At 45.3% G+C, this 21,064-nt stretch overlaps 1 protein-coding gene and 1 long non-coding RNA gene across 3 annotated transcripts in view; one reads left to right on the top strand and one right to left on the bottom strand.

Moving 5' to 3' along the window:
- Nucleotides 1-4,510: 4,510 nt before the first annotated feature.
- Nucleotides 4,511-7,883, bottom strand: LOC146811969 (uncharacterized). 2 transcript variants are annotated; one of them, XR_014965851.1, is made up of 5 exons: nt 7,822-7,883; nt 7,484-7,559; nt 7,271-7,367; nt 7,139-7,169; nt 5,432-6,486 (listed from the first exon to the last, which is right to left on the bottom strand). It is a non-coding gene; the product is annotated as an uncharacterized LOC146811969 (long non-coding RNA). The 2 variants fall into 2 exon arrangements; XR_014965852.1 differs by lacking the exons at nt 7,139-7,169; nt 7,271-7,367 and having other exon boundaries at nt 4,511-6,486; nt 7,822-7,877.
- Nucleotides 7,884-8,745: 862 nt separating this feature from the next.
- Nucleotides 8,746-21,064, top strand: part of LOC146811962 (uncharacterized) — a 271,293-nt gene continuing 258,974 nt past the window's right edge. Inside the window, exons 1-3 of the mRNA XM_085618943.1 lie at nt 8,746-8,784; nt 8,880-8,951; nt 9,047-9,121. Coding sequence (XP_085475069.1) covers nt 8,890-8,951; nt 9,047-9,121 — 137 coding nt within the window. The 5' untranslated portion in view covers nt 8,746-8,784; nt 8,880-8,889. The remainder of the gene's footprint in view (nt 8,785-8,879; nt 8,952-9,046; nt 9,122-21,064) is intronic.

The raw sequence follows: 21,064 nt of genomic DNA, 5'->3' as shown, positions 1-21,064 counted from the left end.
TTTTGTGTTGGAGTTAGTGAGGGTCTTTTTATGTTTATGACAAATCCTAATTTTTCTAATATCTCTATCGCCCACTGAGTATGTAGGGATACAATGTCTTTGGATTGACCCATAATCAGGATGTTGTCTAGGTATATAATTAACCTTACACCCTTTGCCCTGAGCCATGCTACTACTGGTCTGAGTACCTTTGTGAAGCACCATGGAGCTGAAGATAGACCGAAAGGGAGACTGGAGAATTCCCACATCCCAGTCTGCCCAGTCGCTAGGAGTGCTGCAGAGAGGACTGAAATTGACAAGCATAAACATACATTATGTACATTTCGTAACTGGGTGATCTAATTCAATTCTGAGAAATACTCCACTGTAAGTTGAGTTTCTGCTACGTTAGACTTGTTCCCGTATGAGTACACTGTTCCTATTAGCGCATACCTTTCTCAGTAAATACAGGCCCTCTCCCACTAGTCTGGTGATGGGCCTGAATGGAACAACCTTGGAATTGAGATACTTTGTAAATGAAAGAAGCGCTGACACCGTTTTTTGTTTTTCTCTCTTTTCTGTTCTGCAGGCTGTGGAAAATCTACATTCTCCAAGACTTTTACTGGGTATGATAAGAGGGAGATCGGTCTGTAGTTGGAAGGCATGATGTGGATAGCAGATGGTTTATTGAGCAGGGTCCCATTGGAGGCATGTTTTGAGGTATCCAGGAATGTGGCTGAGATTATGGAGGTATTGAGAATGGGTGTCAGTGCTTCGCTGCTTCGTAGGAGTCCTTCGGTATAGGCATAGTGAGGCCAAGGGTTAGGAGGCCCCCCGAGTGAATGATTTTCTTGGTGGCAGTGATTTTGATGGTGTTGATGGTGGGCCATGTCAGGGTTCTTTCTTCAGCCGTGATGGGAAGTTGAGATACAACAGTGAAAGGCTCCAGTTGAGGATTGGAGATGCTGTATAAGATGGTGATTTTGTTTTAGAAGAATTCCGAGAGCTTGTCGCAAAGGTCCTGTGAGTGGGTGATGTTGCTGTAGGTGGTAGGTGGTGCATGAAATCTTTGATGATGAAGATTTCCTTGCAGCTGTAAGTGCTTGCGTCAATGCAATTTGCAAGAGCAGTGTGCCTGGTGCTTCACGTCTGCTGGTGGTATCATTTTAGGGCTGATTTGAAGATGTAGAAAGTCAGATAATAGTATGACATAGAGACTGCATGGTTTCAAGGCAAAGAAAATCCTGGCACACATCACTGAAAGGGAACATTTTATAGTTTCAAACAAGTGAAAATCCACACACTTGACAGCGTGCAGTGGCATTCCAGGACTGTACTAACAAAGAAATATACTAACAAAGAAACATGACATGAACCAATCAACATTGTAGAAATTGTGCTACATAAAATAAGATACTTTAGAAAGCACCTACATCATGAATAAGCATTGGGCACCCTTTGCCTTACTAACAAGGCATATAATTTTGCACTTTTGGAGCAAACCAAACAATAAGCCATTTAGAAATGAGCAGTACAGTTGAGGCCTGGGCAGTAGCAGGCCCTGAATATTGAAACAAACGAGAAGCCCATCAGTGATCCAGAAAGGCTATAGATCTCTGAAAAGTAGATACACTTCAAATCCAGCAAGCGGTTATGTGTGTAGATCAATCAAGGTTTACCCGAAGAATCTAACTGTTAAAATAATTAATTCTTAAAAAAGAGTAGGAAAAAATTGCCATTTGTGACAACATTTTCATCTTTAACTTTTCGTCACAATGGCCAATTTACAAAAGCAATATATCAGTTGGTCCGCTAGACCCTTATGGTTGAGGGCATTATATGGTTTGTAGGTTTTCTAAGAACCTAAGGTACCCAGAGCCAACAACTGAGCTGCACCATACAATGGTTTTTCATTGTGTACTGAGTATAGACCAATTCATATGGTGAAATATGTAGAGTGAAAAAAGGGTATCAAGGAAACCTATTTATGTCTGAAATAAGCACACAAGATGAGCTTACGAATAGTGGTTATTTCTACATCTCTGAATTTGTGGGTACCTGTACAAGCATATGATATAGAGGGTATTTTTCAAATTGGATAAAGGGTATTTTTCAAATTGGATAAAGGGTATTTTTCAAATTGGATAAAGGGTATTTTTCAAAATGTCTTCTTTCTGCACATTAGCTTACATTTGGAAGGCACAAATGCAGCAAAATTCATTTGGAAATAACAAATGTTCCACTATTCTATGCTCCCACTTGTCTGCCAATAAAAATGGTACCTCAATTGTGTGGGTAGGTGCCTGCAATTGAAGATGGGCCAAAATACAACATGGAAGCATCACATTTTTTGCACTGAAAACTTCCCCTTTTGTTGCGAAGTGTGTAGCTGTGGATGTTTGACCTTAACTTAGTAGGCAACTATGGAAACCTAGCAAACCTGCACATATTTGAAAACTAGAAACCTGGGGGAATCTAGGGTGTGGTGACTTGTGTGGCGTCACCAGTTTTTTTTATCCAGAATCCCTTGTAAACCTCACTTTGACTAAAAAAATAAATTGTTCTCATATTTCTGTGATGGAAAGTTCTGTAATCAGTGGGGAGCCACAATCTTCCTTCCACCCAGCATTCCCCCAAATCTCCAGACAAAAATTGTACCTCAAATGTGTGCTAGGCCTAGTGCCGGCAACAGGAAATGGCCCATAAAACAAAATGCATACATCACGTTTTTCTACTCAAAAATGACCCACTTTATGCAATGTGGGTAGCTGTGGATTTTAGGCGCTGGCTCAGCCAGCACATAGGGAAACCTAGCAAACTTGCACAATTATGAAAACTTGACACCTTGGGGAAATCTAGGTGGGGTGACTTGCGTGGTTCTCTCTAGGTAATTTTATCCAGTAGCCCATCCAAATGTCATATTTTGGTAAAACTCACATTTTCCTCACTTTTCTGGCAGAAAGTTCTGGAATCTGTGGTATTCCACATATTTCCTACCACTCTGAGTTCCCACTTGTCCATCGATAAGACTGGTATCCCACTTGTGTGGGTGGGCCACAATATCACGTCACAAAAAGGCCCTGAAGTGCTACTTTGAGAGATAAGCAATCAGGGTAGCTGCAGTATTTGGGGCTGTGCTTCGGTGTCACCCATGTAAATCTATGAACCACATACATTTTGAAAATTACACAACAAGGGGATTCCAGGCTAGTGTGCCTTGTGTGAATCCAACTATGCCTAAAGTCACATATATTCCTTACATTTCTGTGATGGAAACGTCTGGAATCTACAGGAATCCACAGAAATCCTTCTACGTAGGGTTACCACACTCGTGCCATTAAAAATGCTGTGCCACTTGTGTGATTTAGACTAGTGTCCCCAACAGAAATAGATCAAACTAAGGTCATTTGGAGCCCTTGCTTGAGGATGATGGGGGTCACTGGATTTAATATAGCAGAAAAATATAAAATGGCGCGTTTCCCTGCACCATGCTGTCAAAACAGAAAACACTCTCCCTTCTCCTTCATGACAAAATAAATAAAAATCTTTCTCATAATCTGGCATTCCTAGAGCATGGGTACTACAAAAACTGTGTCACAGCTCCAGGGAGGTTTGCATGCATTCATTGGCCCAAGGCACCAGGTCCCTCATATCATTATGAGTAAGCCTCTGTAAAGGCTTTGCAATTAGAAAATGATTTGGAAACTACTAATGACATGTATCTTTGGACACTGCCCTTACTCCATTCTCAATTTTGTGTCGAAAATAAATAACTTCCTTATGACAGTAATGTAATTTTGCAGAAAATATCATATGCCCATTTTCAGCCAAATGATTAAACAAATCAATTGTGCATAGTCTACAGCAATCTCTCATTTTGGCTGTGACCAACAGGTCATCAATATATTGGACTAGTACTAATTCACAATGCAAATTAAGACTTGATCAATCAATCTTTCTTTGGGATGTGGGATATATTGAAGGAATTTCCACATAACCTTGTGGGATTCTACACCAAATGAGGATTCTATTTTAGACACTGAACAAAAAGATGTTGACTATCTCATGAAGAGGAACTGAGAAAAATGTTTGACACAAGTCTACATCAGAAAACCTCTCCGCTTTTGTGGGAATCTGAAACAATATTACTGCAGGATTCACTCCAAGGGACACCATGGAATCACTATATCAATAATGTGCATTGGTCCGGCACTATCCGCTATTTCCTCCAGGCTTTTTAATCCTATAATCGGAGAATTACATTGGACTTTCTAGTACTTCTTTTGGAATTCCCTGTTCGAGCCCTTTATCAATAACAGGTGAAATCCCCTCCTTTGACCTTGAATTGAAGAGTGCGGCATATACTGAATTTCATTTCACAGTGATTTGCGCTGACTCTGCACTTTTAATCTAACCAATTTTATTGCCTAAACAATTTCAAACCTCCTTGTTCACAGTATGTCTTAAATTTAGTGGTACACCTTTTGCTATAAGAACTGGGAACATTTTAATTCTTGATTCTTTTGGTTTTAAACTCTGAATCTTTATTCTTTGTCTGAATTACACAGTTAAGTTTACACAAGAGATTTCCTCCCAATTAATTAACTGGACTCATCTCACTGATTATGACTTCATTTGTAGTTCAATTCATTTTCCGCGGGACATCAGCTGACTACTTATTGCACCTTTTTATTTAAAATGTCTACAAGATGGACTTCTGTTCCCTAGATGTGGAGTTTGGGAACCTCCATTAGCCAGTGGAGCGAGTAGCACCTTTATAAATTAAAAGTTACACTGGATGGCCATTCACTTCTCCTTCCAAAAAAAGGGCCATTCAAGTCTTTGTCTAGGTCTTTACCAAGTATGCAATCCGTCTCCCCCTCGGTCACTGTCATTTTGACATACTCGGTCCTGTGTGAACTCTGAGTACACCTGCAAATATGGAATAGTTCTTTAATCACTGAAGGTTGTTTCTGAAATCTGAAACTCTGTTGGAAACCCTGCACATTTTTGACTTACACTCAGTACACAAATCTTGAAACTCAACAATTGAAAATAAGGTATCTAAATGTGTCAAAAGTACTTTTAAAAACCTTCACACTCCTTTCACATAACACTTCTTGGGCTTATTTCTGAGCTTCAGGAAATTCTTTGTAAATGTGTAAAGATCACTCCTTGACCGATGTATATACAAATATGTACATCCTGCACTCCTCTCAATAGAAACTCCTTTTCACCAACCACTTCACATTCAGAATCACTCACATTTTTATTTGCTCTACTCTTTTTTAATACCCCAGGCTTATCAGGTGGTTTCATCCATTCTTCTCGATATTTCATCACATCCTCCCATTTTCCAATCATGGCTAATCATTTTAGGAGATTTGTTTTGTAATGTTCTGGGAATTTGATTCATGAATTCAATTTCAGACAACTCTGTTTTATATGCCACACAAATTCTCTTTTGCTTTATATCTCCTTTTAATTCTTTAGCCTATTTCTCATGCTTCACAAATGCATAATGAGCACTTCTCCCTGTTTCTGCACCTAAAACGTTTTTTAGTATACATTGAGATTTTGTCATCATAAGTTCTCATTCTTCCATAATTTCCAAATCCCCTTTGAGTCTTTCTGAAGACAAACTAGATTCTGTCTCATCTCTCCTCACAGTCAGTTCTACTACCCCTGTCTCTTTCACCTGTACTAAAATAAGACTGATTATATGGAGGTGAACTCTTTTCAGTCAACAGTCTGTCCATAAAGATATCCTCTCCCTCAGAATCACTCTCATTCTTTTCCATCCCATTCTTCTTCTCATTTTTTTCATTCTTTGTTTTCTTTTTGTCTGGTTCATCAATAATCACAGGGAAAGCATGTGTTTCTAGCACTTTCTGTCTCTGTCTTCTGTCTCGGTGTCTTACATCCATCCAATAGATGATAGTGTTACCAATTTTTCCTTTCAATGTTTTCCTATGTGCTTTCTCATTCGTCATGTTGACCCACTCATTTCAGACTTCAAGCTGACCAGGTCTAGGCTGCGGTTTCATCTCAAACATGACACGTCTCAATTCCCAATCTTTTTCACTCCAAATGTACCATGTACAGAAAATGTTAACGTTTTATTGTCAGCAGTAATTCTGTTCCATTCTTTAAACCACAAGTACAAATGTAACCATGGTGCAAGAGCATTTTGTGGGTGATGGTATAATCTGGGAGTTTCTCCTCCGTTAACAGTTATAGTAGACTTATTAAAAATTGTGCCCATTTTAATCTCACCCTGGCTCACAATACCTGCACCACCAATACAACTAACCACAATACAAAAAAACAAAGTCCTGGGCACATGTAACTAGGTAAATGCAATGTTTTGCCAAAGTCTCTTGTATTCAGTAATGTTTAGCATATATGATCCACACAAGTTGCTCTTCAAATTGTTTAATCTTTACAAACACAACCAGCCAACACGTGTTTCGTCACAATGGGTAGTATCCCGTGACTTCTTCAGGGCTGTGAAGGATACAAAAGGGTATTATAAACATAAAGGCATTACAAAGTGCAACACTCCGCTGGGGGTGGCCCCAACGAATTGAAGATAGCAGAGCACCATTAACTCGTGGAAACCCTAAAAGATGAGTGTAAAAAACGAAGCAATGGTGACTTCACACAAACTAGAAACACAGACCCGGTGAAAAAGTGTGTGACTTTGTTGTATGCTCTATGTTCTTGCTATCAGAAACAGTTGGATAGAATGATCATTGTACATTGGCAATTTGCTCTAATAGGGGCTTTTATGGTGCATTGTGAGGAGAGTCTATTAAGTGATTGGTAAGTGCAGCCTGGCTTGGCAAAAGTGCTAAAGCAAAAAATCTAATAAAATGTATATTTAAACCAACAATAAAGCTAATGGTACATGACGCAAAGAGTATCATGCTAGCACACGAGTACTACCTCGTGTCAGGAATTGGTTCAGAATGATTCATAATATGATTGGGGCTGAACGGAAAATATAAAGCAGAAGTCAAAATTAGCTTTGAAAAGTGTATACACAAATGTGTCCATTCCCATTACTGGTGAGTAGTAAGTGGTAGTTGTGCTAAAAAAAAAAAAAGGTGGTAACCAGACATCAAACAACCAGTGAAAGGCGGCATAAATGTGCTACCTGTCAGAAAAGCGTTGGTATCAGGTAAGGTCTAATGGGTAAAAAAGCAAGAGGAGGGTCAAAATAGAGAAGTAGCTCACAGAAACGGTGAAAAAAAAGGGAAAAGGAAAACACAAATAGCAAAAATCTCACCACTTCACCAGTGATAATTGTAACCCGGCTGGTCTGGTGAGGAAAGGATAATTGGACAAGTCCTCAGAATAGTAGAGTATCAGGAAAAACAAAGTTCCTGAAAGGTTAAGGGGCTTAGTTGTAACAGAATAGTCATGAATGGGGGGCTTAGTTGTAACAGAATAGTCATGAATGGGGTAGACAAAATATATTATGCACAAAAGGAGGTCTTACCGGAGTGCTGCAGACCTCTGAAAAAAGGAGATGTGGAGGGACCCAAGTAAATGGTCCACTTGCAATGTGAGAAAACCTGGAAATATAAAGGAGGATAAACCTTAAAACCGTAAATAGACCAAAGTCAAGAGGGGTATGTAAAGCGAAGAGGAGAGCACTGGATGATCTTATCGGAATATCGGTGAACTTCACTCAAAAACCACCTGTGTATTAAAATGCGGCGGTTTCGCCGTAGGAGCGATTCTGTGACAACAATAAAGGAAGTTGCCAAACCATCGATCAGTCAAAAGTGAAGGTTTGGGTGCGAAGATGAAAATTCACAGGACAAGCAGGCTTACCTGTAGCGGGTGCACTTCAGGACGGCAACAGGCACTGGTTCACCTCTGCTCCGGAAGTGGACAGAGAGTGAAACTGGAAGTGTCTATAAATAGTCTCAAAGGACAGAAAGACAAGAGAGTTAAACTCTGCTCACGGGAGCAACTGGCATAGCCTATCACTAAGCCCATAGAAATAAGGAGCGAACAAAATCAAAGAAAATTCTAATCAGAATAATGTAAATCGCGATACTGTGTTAAAGAAAAACAGAATAGCTACAAGGAAGGGCAGGAAAAACTGAGTAAAACTACTATCCCAAAACAAATTGGCTCAGCGTCTGCATTAGAGTACTTGGACATAAAAAGCGGCATTGGACCAGAATAGAGCTCAATAACGCTAAATTAATTCGCAATATGCCCGAAAACAGGATAGTAGTGGCTAGATAGACACAAAGGGAGAATAATGGAAGAAATCATAATTGGCTCAGCGTCTGCACAAGACTTCATGGAAAATGAAAAGTGGCATTGGACCAGAAGTAGAGCCCAATAATGCTAAAATAATTCGCAATATGCGCGAAAACGGGATAGTTGTGGCTGGATAAAAACAAAAGGTGAGTAATGAAGCAAACATATTACCAACATGGATTGTGAGGAAAAGGGGCATTGGACCTAAAATGGAGCCAAATAATGCCAAGATAGCTCGGCATATTTGCGAAAACGAGATAGTTATGAGTAATTAAGCAGTCATAACCCCAAATGGATTATGAAAATAGGGATCCATGAGAAAAACTGTAGAGATTTTGTTTGCTCCTTATTTCTGTGGGCTTAGTGATATGCTATGCCATGTGCTCCCGTGAGTAGAGTTTAACACTCTAGTCTTTCTGTGCTTTGAGACTATTTATAGGCATTTCAGGTTTCACTCTCTGTCCACTTCCGGAGCAGAGGTGAACAAGTGCCTGATGCCGTCCTGAAGCTCACCTGCTACAGGTAAGCCTGCTTGTCCTGTACATTTTTATCTTCGCACCCAATCCTTCACTTTTGACTGAACGATGGCTTGGCAACTTCCTTTTTTGTTTTCACAGAATCGCTCCTATGGGGAACCCGCCGCATTTTAATACACAGACGCTTTTTGAGTGGAGATCACCGATATTCCGGTAAGATCATCCAGCGCTCTCCTCTTCGCTTTACACACCCCTCTTGTCTTTGGTCTATTTATGGTTTTAAGGTTTATCCTCCTTTATATTTCCAGGTTTTCTCACATTGAAAGTGGACCATTTACTTGGGTCCCTCCACATCTCCTTTTTCAGAGGTCTCCGGCACTCCGGTAAGATCTCCTTTTGTGCATAACATATTCTGTCTACCCCGTCCATGACTTCCGTTACAACTAAGCCCCTTAACCTTTCAGGAACTTCGTTTTTCCTGATACTTTACTATTCTGAGGACTTGTTCAGTTATCCTTTCCTCACCAGACCAGCCTTTCACTGGTTGTTTGAGGTCTGGTTACCGCCTTTTTTTTTTAAACACAACTACCACTTACTACTCACCAGTAATGGGAATATACACATTTGTGTAACGCTTTTGAAAGCTAATTTTGACTTCTGCTTTATATTTTCCGTTCAGCCCAAATCATTTTATGAATCATTCTGAACCAATTCCTGACAGGAGGTAGTACTTGTGTGCCAGCATGATACTCTTTGCGTCAAGTACCATTAACTTTATCGTTGGTTTAAATATACATTTTATTAGATTTTTTGCTTTAGCCCTTTTGCCAAGTCAGGATGCACTCACCAATCACTTAATAGACTCACCTCACAAAGCACCAAGAAAGCACCTATTGGAGGAAATTGCCAATGTACAATGATCATTCTATCCAACTGTTTCTGATAGCAAGAACATAGAGCATACAACAAAGTCACACACTTTATCACCGGGTCTGTGTTTCTAGTTTGTGTGAAGTCACCATTGCTTTGTTTTTTACACTCATCTTTTAGGGTTACCCCGAGTTAATGGTGCTCTGCTATCTACAATTCGTTGGGGTCGCCCTCAGCGGAGTGTTGCACTTTACCCTTTTGTATCCTTCCCAGCTCAGAAGAAGTCACGGGATACTACCCATTGTGACGAAACACATGTTGGTTGGTTGTGTTCATAAAGATTAAACATTTTGAAGAGCAACTTGTGTGGATCATATATGCTAAACATTATTGAATACAAGAGACTTTAGCAAAACATTGCATTTACCTAGTTAATGCCCGGGACTTTGGTTTTCTGTAAACTGTGTGGGTCTTCACCCACACACAATTAGGGGTTTTAGGGTACTTCCGCTATCCTGGTTGCACCGTGCCATACGGCAGAGCAAATATACTTTACGCAAACAGAGCAAGGCGCCACACTTCCTGGCTTATCCCAAACCCTTTTCCTTTATACATACTACTAACAACAATACAATTTCAAAATGAGGCCTGAAATTGAATATATAAAACTAAAATAAGCAAATTTTTGTCTGCTTACCAAGATACGGGACAGAATGTCAAACTCACCTCAGAAATGGAAAAAACACATTAAGTGATTAGAATCAAAACCAAGATAGGATCTTGAGCTGCTGTTACTTACCCTTTGTGTCAGTGGGCCCGATTCATAAAAGTTATCTGAGACAGAATCCTAACTTAACTACTTTTGGTATTCACAAAAGGCATTTAGGAGTAGTAAAGTTAGGATGTTGTTTCAGTTAAACTTAAGTTTTGGTCTTAAGTTTAAGTTAAGACCAAAACTTAAGTTTAGCTGAGACAAAATCCTAACTTTACTACTCCTAAATTCCCTTTGTGAATACCGAAATTCATACAGTTAGGATTTTGTCTCAGATTACTTTTGTGAATCGGGCCCAGCATTTTTATCCTCATGCACAGAAGAATAAACCACAATACCCTGGATTAGTTTAGGCACAACTAGAATATTAAGAGTTTCATAGGACTGTAAGCTATGGCGATTTAGCCTATAACATGTTGTGATGCAACAGGCCTTTTCAGCAGACAACCCTATAATATTATCTATAGATCTTGGATTTCTGTAAATCTGTAAAATTTATACATAAGCCAATAAACTTTGCACATAGATTACATGCAATCATAATATCTCTTCATCAAGAGCTCGATTTAAACGGCTTCAGCAATTTGCGCAACACATTACAATGTAACACAGGTTTCGATGCCTAAGCAGAGCAAAATAGAAAAAGCCATTGGCATAACACTCTCTTTGGGGCGTGCAAAACAAATAACTTACTCCGAATCACACATCACAAGACAACATAAGTGCGTTATCACAATCCACATTAGACAACTCACCATGCAGGATAACTCATTTCACAAAAAGCCCTACTGACACTCAAATAATGCAACTTCATGCAGACTCAACAGGTAAGGCCAGCATTAATCCACATTCCGCACAATTCCAGGATTCCCTAGCTCCTGACAATTTTAGCTGTTCTACCTTTGCTTACATTCCTCTGTCAAAAAATACATTTGAAGGGCTGATATACAGGATCAGGGCTGTGTATTCCCAAAGGACAGGGGTCTTTGTGAATTTGAATAGAAATCTTCACAAGACAAAATCAAAGTCAAACCCAAAAAGATTTAATCAAAATTTAGGAATCATTAGAGAAGGCAGAAAGCATTCATTAAGTCAGGCTCAAATCAGTATCAATAATGCAGAAAAATACAACCAATTGCGAGAGGTGATACATAAGAAAACTAGCCAGAACCAAAATATAGTTAAGCAAATTCTAGCTTAAATCTGCTCAGTTGGAGGAGGAGCCTAGCGCGCATCCAAGATGGTCGCGTGAGCACAGGGCTCCCCGGACCCTTTCTGCTCCTCGGAATATATCCTGAGACTATCCTGATTTGGTTTATGGAATCTGGGAGATGAAGACCAGCTGATCATATATCTCTTTTTAAAACTCTAATCGGACCTGGGAATCCTGAGTTGTCGTCGTCGGAACTTTTGGGACCCACCCGACGGAGGTGGCCGGGGTGAAGGTGACCCGTGGGGCCGGGCTGCAATTGAACAACAGCGGCCTCAGCGCGGTGCCAGTTGCCGATTCAGCACTTTCGGTTTCGGTTTTGGCCTTCAGGAGATCGGCTGGCGTGCGTGCTCAAGGTGGCGAGGTGCCTCCTGGGCCTCTGCCCGAGGCTTGCTTCCATCTGCTACTGGTGGGCTTAACGCCTCCGACCCCTACATCGACAGTTTGTGGTCCTTTTGCTGGCGCCCGCACACCTCTTGCTCGGAGGTCCCATTGAGAGACTGCGCTCGCATGGCGGGCAAAGGGGGTCCGGAGGGGCGCAAGACCAAGGCTTCTCTGCGCGGGGGAGCGGTCCAGAGCAACAACATGGACCGCTACACCCAGGGCAGGGGGTCCCCTGGCGCTGCTGGCCTCTCCCCGGATGCTGCAGGGGGAGGCACGACCGTCTCTGCGGAACTTTCCCTGCAGGACATTATGGGCGCCATCGAGGGCATCAGGGAAACCATCGCGACGCAATATGAGGCCCTGGCCCGTAAGATCGACACTGTCGCGATCGATGTCACCCTGATTCGGGCAGACCTCTCCAAAACCAACGAGAAGGTCCAGGCCCTTGATACACGGACCTCCACCCTGGGTGCGGAGGTGTCGGATCTGCGGGCCGCGCTTGGGGACATTAGAGTGGTCAACGACCATATGGCCCGGCGGCTTGAGGACTTCGAGGGACGGGCCCGACGCAACAACATCCGCATCATTGGTGTACCGGAGTCCTCCGACGGCCGCCCGGTGGACCTCGTGGTCGAGGAACTTATCCTGCAACAGCTGTCCCCGGTTGGCCTAAGCAAATTCTTCGCCGTGGAGCGGGCCCATCGAGTTCCGGGCGGCCGGCCGCGTCCGGGGGCCCCCCCGAGGCCTATCGTGGCTAAACTGTTCCACTACAGGGACCGCGACGCTATTCTGCAGGCTTCACGGACCCGTGGCCCGGTCCGCTACGAGAATTCGACCATCAATTTTTATCCGGACTTCACGCAACTGGTCCAGAAACAGCGGATGGGATTCCAAGGGGTGAAGCGCCGTCTCCGCGAGCTAGGCCTGAAGTATTCGATGATCTACCCGGCGAAACTCCGAGTGGAGCATGGAGAGCGGACAGCCTTTTTTGACTCTCCTGTGGCCGCAAGTGACTGGCTGGACTCGCTGCCGGACGGGGGTGGCCGGCCCGGGCCCTCTGGGGGCACCGCAGGTGACGGGTCCCCTTAGACTGACATTTGGTCCTTGCTTTTGCGGTTTTGCACTGTACAGTTGGGTCTTACTTCTTTTGCATACTGTGTCTTACCAGGACCCGTGAGGGGTGCGGGCGGGTTCGGGTCCCTTTCCTCCTCCGGGGTCTTTTTGTAGAATGGGGTTAGGGGGGCGACAGGCACACTGCAAGTTGGGGGGGGTCATTGGCCCGCAGGGGTGCAGGGTGGGGGGAGTTGGACTTGGGGTGGGGTTGGGGGGGAAGAGGGGTTGTTTTGTTGTGTGTTTTTTGTTTACAGGGCGAGGTATTGATTTTTGTCCATATTTGGGAACCGTGCTGCGGGCTGGGGGCCTCTTGATCTATTGGAGGGGATGGGGGGAGACGGGTTGAGGCTTATGTCATGGAACGTCAATGGGTTGGGGGACCGTATTAAGCGGGGTGTTGTACTGCAATATTTGCGTCGTGTGACTCCTGATGTGGTGTTTCTCCAGGAGACGCACTTGGTCGGCAATGTCTGCCATGCGATGAACAGGGGGGGATACCGCCTCGTAGCCCATTCTGGTTTCACAACTGGCTCCAGGGGGGTGGGCATTCTCCTGCGAACCTCCCTTCCGGTGGAGATCACGAGGATAGTCTCGGATGACAGAGGGCGCTATGTGTGTTTGATTGGGAGGTGGGAGGGGCAGCCCCTTACCCTGGTTTCAGTCTACGTCCCCCCGGGCCTCCAGAACTCCACCTTTACTGACTTGGGTCGACTGCTGCTTGACCTTCCGGACGGCCTCCTGCTCATGGGCGGGGACTTTAATTCTGTGGTTTCGGGTGAACTGGATCGTCACCCACCAAGGACCCTCCCCGCTGCCCAGTCATGGCTGGGTGGGATGTTGGAGACCTTCGGCTTGGTGGATAGTTGGAGACTAATGCATCCGACCCAGTGTCAGTTCACCTTTCATTCGGGGGCGCATGGGAGTCTCTCCAGGTTAGACTACTTCCTTATGCCCGCGGCGCAGACTGGTCGGATTCGAGAGGTCAGACACCTGGCGCGTGGTATCTCCGACCATTCTCCGCTGTGGCTTCTCTTTGACACCGGGTCGCGGTCCGCAGGGCGGATAGCTCCTCTTAACCCCTGGTACCTGCGGGACCCTGCGACTCGTGACAGCCTGGTTAAGGCCATGGACCAATACTTCAGTGAAAACGAGGGGTCGGTGTCGTCTGCGTTGTCCCTTTGGGAAGCCTTTAAAACTGTGATGCGCGGACACGCCCTCGCCCAGATAGTGGTGGCCAAGAAGGTTAGGAGCGAGGCGGTGGTGAAGCTGGACACTGACATCTCGGGGTTGGAGTCGGCCTTGGAGGCGAATGTTACTCCGGACGGGCTACATGCCCTTAGCCTGAAACAGTTCGAATATAGGTCCCTGGTCACTGACGCGGCCAAAACTATGTATAGGGAGCAGCAGGGCCGATTGTATGACGCGGGGGACAAGGCGGGAAAGTTGATTGCGTGGCTGGACAAAAAGGAGAGAGTGAATCGTGTGGTCCCTGAGTTGCGTGCTGCGGATGGTGTGTGTGTGACTGAGCCGGATGAGATTGTGGAATGTTTCGCTGACCACCTCCGGGCGGTGTACTCCCCGGTGACTGACAGGGATGAGGATGACTCTCGCCTCCTACTGAGAGATATTGCTCTGCCCGGCCTGTCCGTTGAGGACCGGGAGCGGCTGGACGCCCCCTTGTCGTCGGATGAAATAGCGACCGCGATCCGTTCCCTTCGCTCGGGCAAGGCTATGGGTCCTAACGGTCTGCCCATTGAACTATACAAATTGCGTCCTGATAAGCTTGCGCCCTTCCTCAGCCGCATGTTCCGCGACTCTCTTGCGGCGGGTTCCCTTCCGGCCGACCAGCGCTTGGCCACTATAGTCGTTATCCCCAAGGAGGGCAAGCCGCGAGACCGCTGTACTTCTTACCGGCCTATTTCACTGCTCAATGCGGAGCCTAAAATCCTGGCGAAAGTCCTGGCCAATCGATTGTTGAGTGTCGTGTGCGACCTTATTCATCCGGACCAATGCGGCTTTATCCCGCACCGCAACACCGCTCTTAACTTGCGGCGTCTTCACGGTGCCCTTGCCAGGGCGGAGTTCCTCTCCGAACCGGCCGTGCTGGTTTCTTTGGATGCCACGATGGCCTTTGACACTATTGAGTGGCCATTCCTCTGGGCCGTCTTGGATAAATTCGGCTTTGGGGAGGGATTTATTGGCTGGGTGAGGCTCCTTTACACGGGACCCATGGCTCAAGTGGTGGTGAATGGGCGGGTCTCTCGGCCCTTTGCCCTCGGCAGGGGCACGAGGCAGGGGTGCCCGTTGTCCCCGTTGCTTTTTGCTCTCGCCCTGGAGCCACTCGCTGCCTGGCTCCGATGGGAGCCCTCGCTTAGAGGGATCCGGTGGGGCCCGGGCTTCGAAGATCGGGTCTCGCTGTATGCGGACGACATTCTCCTGTATCTCACCTCACCGCGGCAGTCACTCAACGTCCTCTTTGACGTTCTGACCTCCTTTGGGAACAATTCGGGTCTCACGATCAATTGGTCTAAATCCTGCGTTTATCCCATCTCTGGTGGTCCTCCTCTCCTGCCGCCTCGGCTCCCGATTCAAATATCTCTGAGCGGCTTTAAGTACCTGGGGATATACGTTTCGCTGGACCCGGTGGCCCGCTATGAGCAGAATCTCCTGCGTCCACTTCGGCGACTGCGGGAGGACACGGCCCGGTGGTGCAGGCTCCCCCTGTCCCCGCTGGGTCGGGCCGCGCTGTTTAAAATGATGTCCCTTCCCAGGTTCCTCTATGCACTCCAGAACTCCTTCGACGTTATCCCAGTGGCCTACTTCCGGGAGGTGGAGAGCCTGCAGAGGAGACTGGTGTGGGACGGGCGGGCGCGTATTGCTCTTGCCAAGCTCACTCTCCCCTGGTATGACGGGGGCATCGCGCTTCCTGACATCCGCAGGTACTATTGGGCCTCGCAGCTATCTGCCATTAACCACGCCACGTATGCGCCCGGCTTGAATCCGGCGTATGAGATGGACAAGTTCCTGCTTCCCGGCGGGAACTACAACAGGGCACTTTATTCCCGCCTGGCTGGCCGGACCCTTACGGGTCCTACTAAGATTGCGGTGCGGACCTGGAGGGCTGCCACTGCGGCCATGGGCTGGAGTGAGCGATTGACATGTGCTACTCCCTTGTTTGCCTCCGACCGCCTGGGCAGCTTGTGGACCACGAAGGGGTTTGACCAGTGGGATACGATTGGTATCAGCAAAGTGGGAGACCTGTGGCATAAGGGCGCGGTAAAGACTTTCGCGGTGCTCCAGGCCGAATACGAGCTGACCGACATGGAGTTCTTCCGCTACGCCCAGGTCCGACACGCCCTGCTCTCGGTCTTCGGGGAGGGGACCAAGATCCCTGTTTCCTCGCCCCTCGAGGACCGCATACTTGACGGACATGTCCCTGATAGTACTATTTCTTTAATTTATAAAAAATTAATTAATCACCGGGCGGACCTTTTTGTGCGCCTTCGGGAGGCTTGGACTGGGGATGGGGTGGAATTGGACGACGAAGATTGGCAGTCTGCACTGTCGTCCCCCAAGGAGGTTGCCATTCCGGCTCGTCTCCGGTTGGTACAGCTCAAGATTCTCCACCGGGTGTATGTGACGGGTCCGCGCTTGGTCTCGATGGGATTTTCCGGCGACGGGCTCTGTAAGCGAGGGTGTGGGCTCAGCGCCACCTTTCTTCATATCCTTTGGGAGTGCCGCGAGGTGGCGGACTACTGGCGCCGGGTCCACACGGTTATGGGACAGGTCACTGGGGTTGTGCTGCTGCCGGAGGTGCGTCGCTGTGTCCTGAATGTGTGGGAGCCCAATGATTACAGCGCGGCTCAGACTCGGTGGGCGGCCCTAGGGAACATGATTGCCAAGAGGGACATAGCGCAACTTTGGGGCGCTCAACGGCCGCCCACCGTGTCAGTATGGAAGGAGAATATGGACTGGTGTATGTTTAGGGAGAAGACTGTGTATGTGGCCCGTGGCAAGCCGGGGGCATGGGGTAGAATTTGGGGGCAATGGAACGCGTATCGCGGAGGCATCTGTACGCCCCCCCTGGTAGACACTGATATCGCCTTGTCCCCCTGACCCTTGATGGCTCCTGAAGCCTTTTGGAACAACTACATATGGACGTTCATCTCCCTTGACCCCCTCCCCCCCCCCCCCTCCGTCCCCGGCCTCCCGGTACTCCTCTCTTTAGCGGTTTGCTCAATTGTCCTGACTGGAGCTTCCCGGGGGGAGCCTGACCCGCACTGGTTTCCCTTATAACTCGCCTTTTGTTTTTTTATTGTTTGTCTTTTTGCTTTTGTGATTGTTGGACTTACGCTTCCTGTTCCTCGAGAACTATCTGGAGCCACTGCGGGGCAGTGCCCTGGGAACTGATTGTAGCCTTGATATGTGTAGATTTCCTTCTGTACCTAGCGGCCGGCCCGGGTGGTTGTAGGCCCGTACTTGTAACCGAATTATTGCTCAATAAAAACTTTAAAAAAAAAAAAAAAAAAAAAAAAAAAAAAAAATTACTTTGAATGAGGTGAAAAAAAAAAAAAAAAAAAAAATCTGCTCAGTTCATAAGCCAAGGGAGAGTCTAAAAAAAAATCTGAAAATAGTCTGAAGTAGAGACTGCTCGATATGAAAGGCAGGGAAAGTCTAAGTATAAAGTCAAATAACAGATATTTTATAGTTTCAAACAAGTGAAAACCACACACTCGACATGGTGTGAAGTGGGATCATAGGACTGTACTAAACAATATACATTACATGAACTAATTAACATTGTAAAAATGGCGCTACATAAAATAAACACTTTAGAAAACACCAAGAAAAAGTATTGGATGCACTTTACCCTACAAACAAGGGAAATGAATATTGCACTATTTAAATAATCCAAATTAAAAGCCAGTTATAAATGAATGAATTCAATTGACCTTAACATTGTTTCCTATGGTGTTTTATTTTAAGCCCCTGCCCCCACGATGTTCTGTAGAGAGGGTGTTGCACTACCAATGGTTAACCATGTGTAGTGCTGGACTTACTACAAAAGTGTAAGTTAAACGTGTAAGGTACTACAAAACTGTAAGGTGTAGCAAAAGCGTAGTTTGTGAATAGCACTTTGTAGTAAGTTTTGTAGTACTAATTTAGCCCTACATAACATGCTGCAAAGTGTAGTTCGTGAATCACGCCCAATGTCATTATTTTAATAAAAATGGAATGTTTCATTATATTTTAAAATAAAAATAGATTACTGTATACTTTATTCATAAATAATAAATATGTATTTTTATACTTTTTTGACATTAAGTATATTTATTTAAATGTTTAACTATTTTTAATATTCAAATTTAATATAACATTGTTTCCTAAGGGATTTTATTTTAAGTGCCTATCTACGTTATTTTCTATGGGAACGTACTAGTAGTTGGCCATATCTAGTGCGGGAAAAGTGTAAGAAAGACGTGCAAGTTACACTGACTCCGTACTCTCTGTTACAAGGGCACTTGGCCTGTGCGAGCATCACTGTTCAAGAGTGGGAGGGCCCCAAGGTGAACCCCACCACAGGCAAGGAGGTGGAGGAGTTATCTGGGCAGCCTTGGGAAGAGAGTTCACAGTAGGAACCTGGGAAGTGAGGACGGCAGATCGTTTGCCAGAGGATGAGGCCAAGCCCCCTGAAGGTGAGGGAGAGGGATGCATCAAGCTTTTTGGCAGACCATCAGAGTCCTTCCTGGTGGACCCTGGAAGGATCACAGACCAGGCGGTGCTACCAGTATGCTGCTAGCTCGATACAAATGGGCCAATGGAAGATGGCAGTTGGCACAGAAAAGAAAGTCAACTGTGAAGAAGGACAAGGGAACACTCTCATTGCGGCCCTGTCGGGTGGTTAATTATCCCGGTTGGCAGTGGCAGAAGTTACTGGGTGAGCAGCATTCCTCTTGCGAGAAGTGAAGATGCTAGAAAGGGGGAGTGGTTTAAAGGAGCAAGAGAGGGTAGAGGAGGACAGAGCGCTCCTATCTCAAGGAGTTCACTGACCCTAGAGATGAGTCATGGAGGGCGAGTTGGAAGAGGAGGGAGATGACACGTCCATGGAGGGCAGTGTAGTAGGAATAATAAATGAGGTAGAGATTACATCAACAGCAATTTTATTTTTTATTTTTTATTTAATTCATTATTTATATGGTGAACAAATCAACCCCAAGGGGATCTCTCGGCGCCCGGGAGGCAGGCATCTACATGCAGAGAATTTCAGTTAAATAGCCAACTTTTAAGGTGTTTCTTAAAGATAATCAAGGTGGGACACGACCGCAGATCTTCTGGCAACGCATTCCAATATTTGGGAGCCAGGTGGGAAAAGGCTCGACCACCCATCTTAACTTTTTTAATTCTCTGCGTTTGAAGGAGCTTTTGGCCACTGAATCTTAACTGTCGTACCGGGGTATACCATTCTAATTTCTTTGTAAGGTATTTAGGTCCCCGTCCATAGAGTGCTTTAAAAACTAGACCTAAAAGTTTAAAAACTGCTCTTTTCCTAATAGGAAGCCAATGTAACTCTCTCAATAACGGTAGGGATGGAGTACGCACTGGTTTTTAAATAAACCAGTGCTAGGCATGCCGCCGTATTTTGAACGACTTGTAGCCTAGAGAGCAGGTCCTCCCTCATCCCCACTAGGAGAGCGTTTCCGTAATCCAGTCTACTGACTAGAAGTGCCTGTATCAAAACCCTTCTAGTGGAGAGAGGAATCAAAGGGAAAATCTTTTTTAAGGTGCGCATCAGTCCAAAACACTTGCCTGATAGAGTATTAACATGCTCCTCCATGGATAGGTTAATATCCATTAAAATGCCCAGATTTTTTACCCATTTTTTTGGGGTGGGGGGTTCTCCAAGTTCCCCATGCCACCACTCCTCTGTCCACAAATCCTCCGCTTTACCAAAAAATAAGATCTCAGTTTTGTTGGAATTAAGTTGCAGGTAGTTCTTTCTTCCCGCATTGGAGATGGTTTGGAACCCACAAGATTTTATAAGGGTGGCCAGAGACGACACATAGATATTGAACAGGGTGGGGCTTAAAATGGAACCTTGAGGTACACCCTTGTCCACCGATGTAGTCTGGGAAACAAGGGTGTCCAGTTGTACACATTGAGATCTAGCCGATAGGAAACTCTGCAGCCACACTAATGCCATCCCTGTGACACCAATCTCTCGCAGTTTATTTAATAGGATTCTGTGAGAGATGGTGTCAAAGGCTGCTGACAGATCTAAAAGGTCCAACATTATAGGGGTCCCTTCGTCTAGCAGCAGCCTGATAGTATCTGTTACCTCTTTCAAGGCAGACTCCGTGCTGTATCCAGCACGGAAGCCCGACTGCGAAGATAGTCTGGAAGTTGTCGGTTGATCAGGGATTCCATTATTTTTGAGCAGCCAGGAAGAAGAGAAATAGGTCTGTAGTTTTGTAAGTCGGCGCAATCTGCTGAGGGTTTCTTGGGCAGAGGTTTAATAAATGCCCTCTTCCATTTTGATGGAAAGGAGGAGGTTACTAAAGAGATTGCAGATTTCACTAATTGGATTTACTAACTCCAATGCTAGGTCAGACATGATGTGGGGGGGAGCCACATCAGACGGGGAGCCTGACTTAATATATTTCAGCAGTGGTAAGACTTGCTCCCTAGTAATAGTTGCAAAGGTCTCCAGTCTCGGTAGGGAGGAGTTATCTGAGATTAGGATTTCTTCCCTGTTCTCCAATACCTGCTCAAAGGAGTCATAGATATTGTCTATCTTACTTTTGAAATACTTGGCAAGCTCATCGCAGAATTCCTGTGTGAGGAGCAAGCAAGATTGCCAACTCTTGGAGTAGTGAACTCCTTAAGAATCCTAAAGAGTTCTTTAGAAGAACACTTTGCCTCATCTATTTGAGTGGCTAAAAATGTTTGTCTTGCTATGTTGCAGTTCTTAAGGTACAT

This window comes from Triturus cristatus, chromosome 7 (assembly GCF_964204655.1).
Source record: "Triturus cristatus chromosome 7, aTriCri1.1, whole genome shotgun sequence".
Taxonomy (NCBI): Eukaryota; Metazoa; Chordata; class Amphibia; order Caudata; family Salamandridae; genus Triturus; species Triturus cristatus.
Note: the sequence above shows the minus strand (reverse complement) of the source record. Positions and strands in the feature narration are given on the sequence as shown.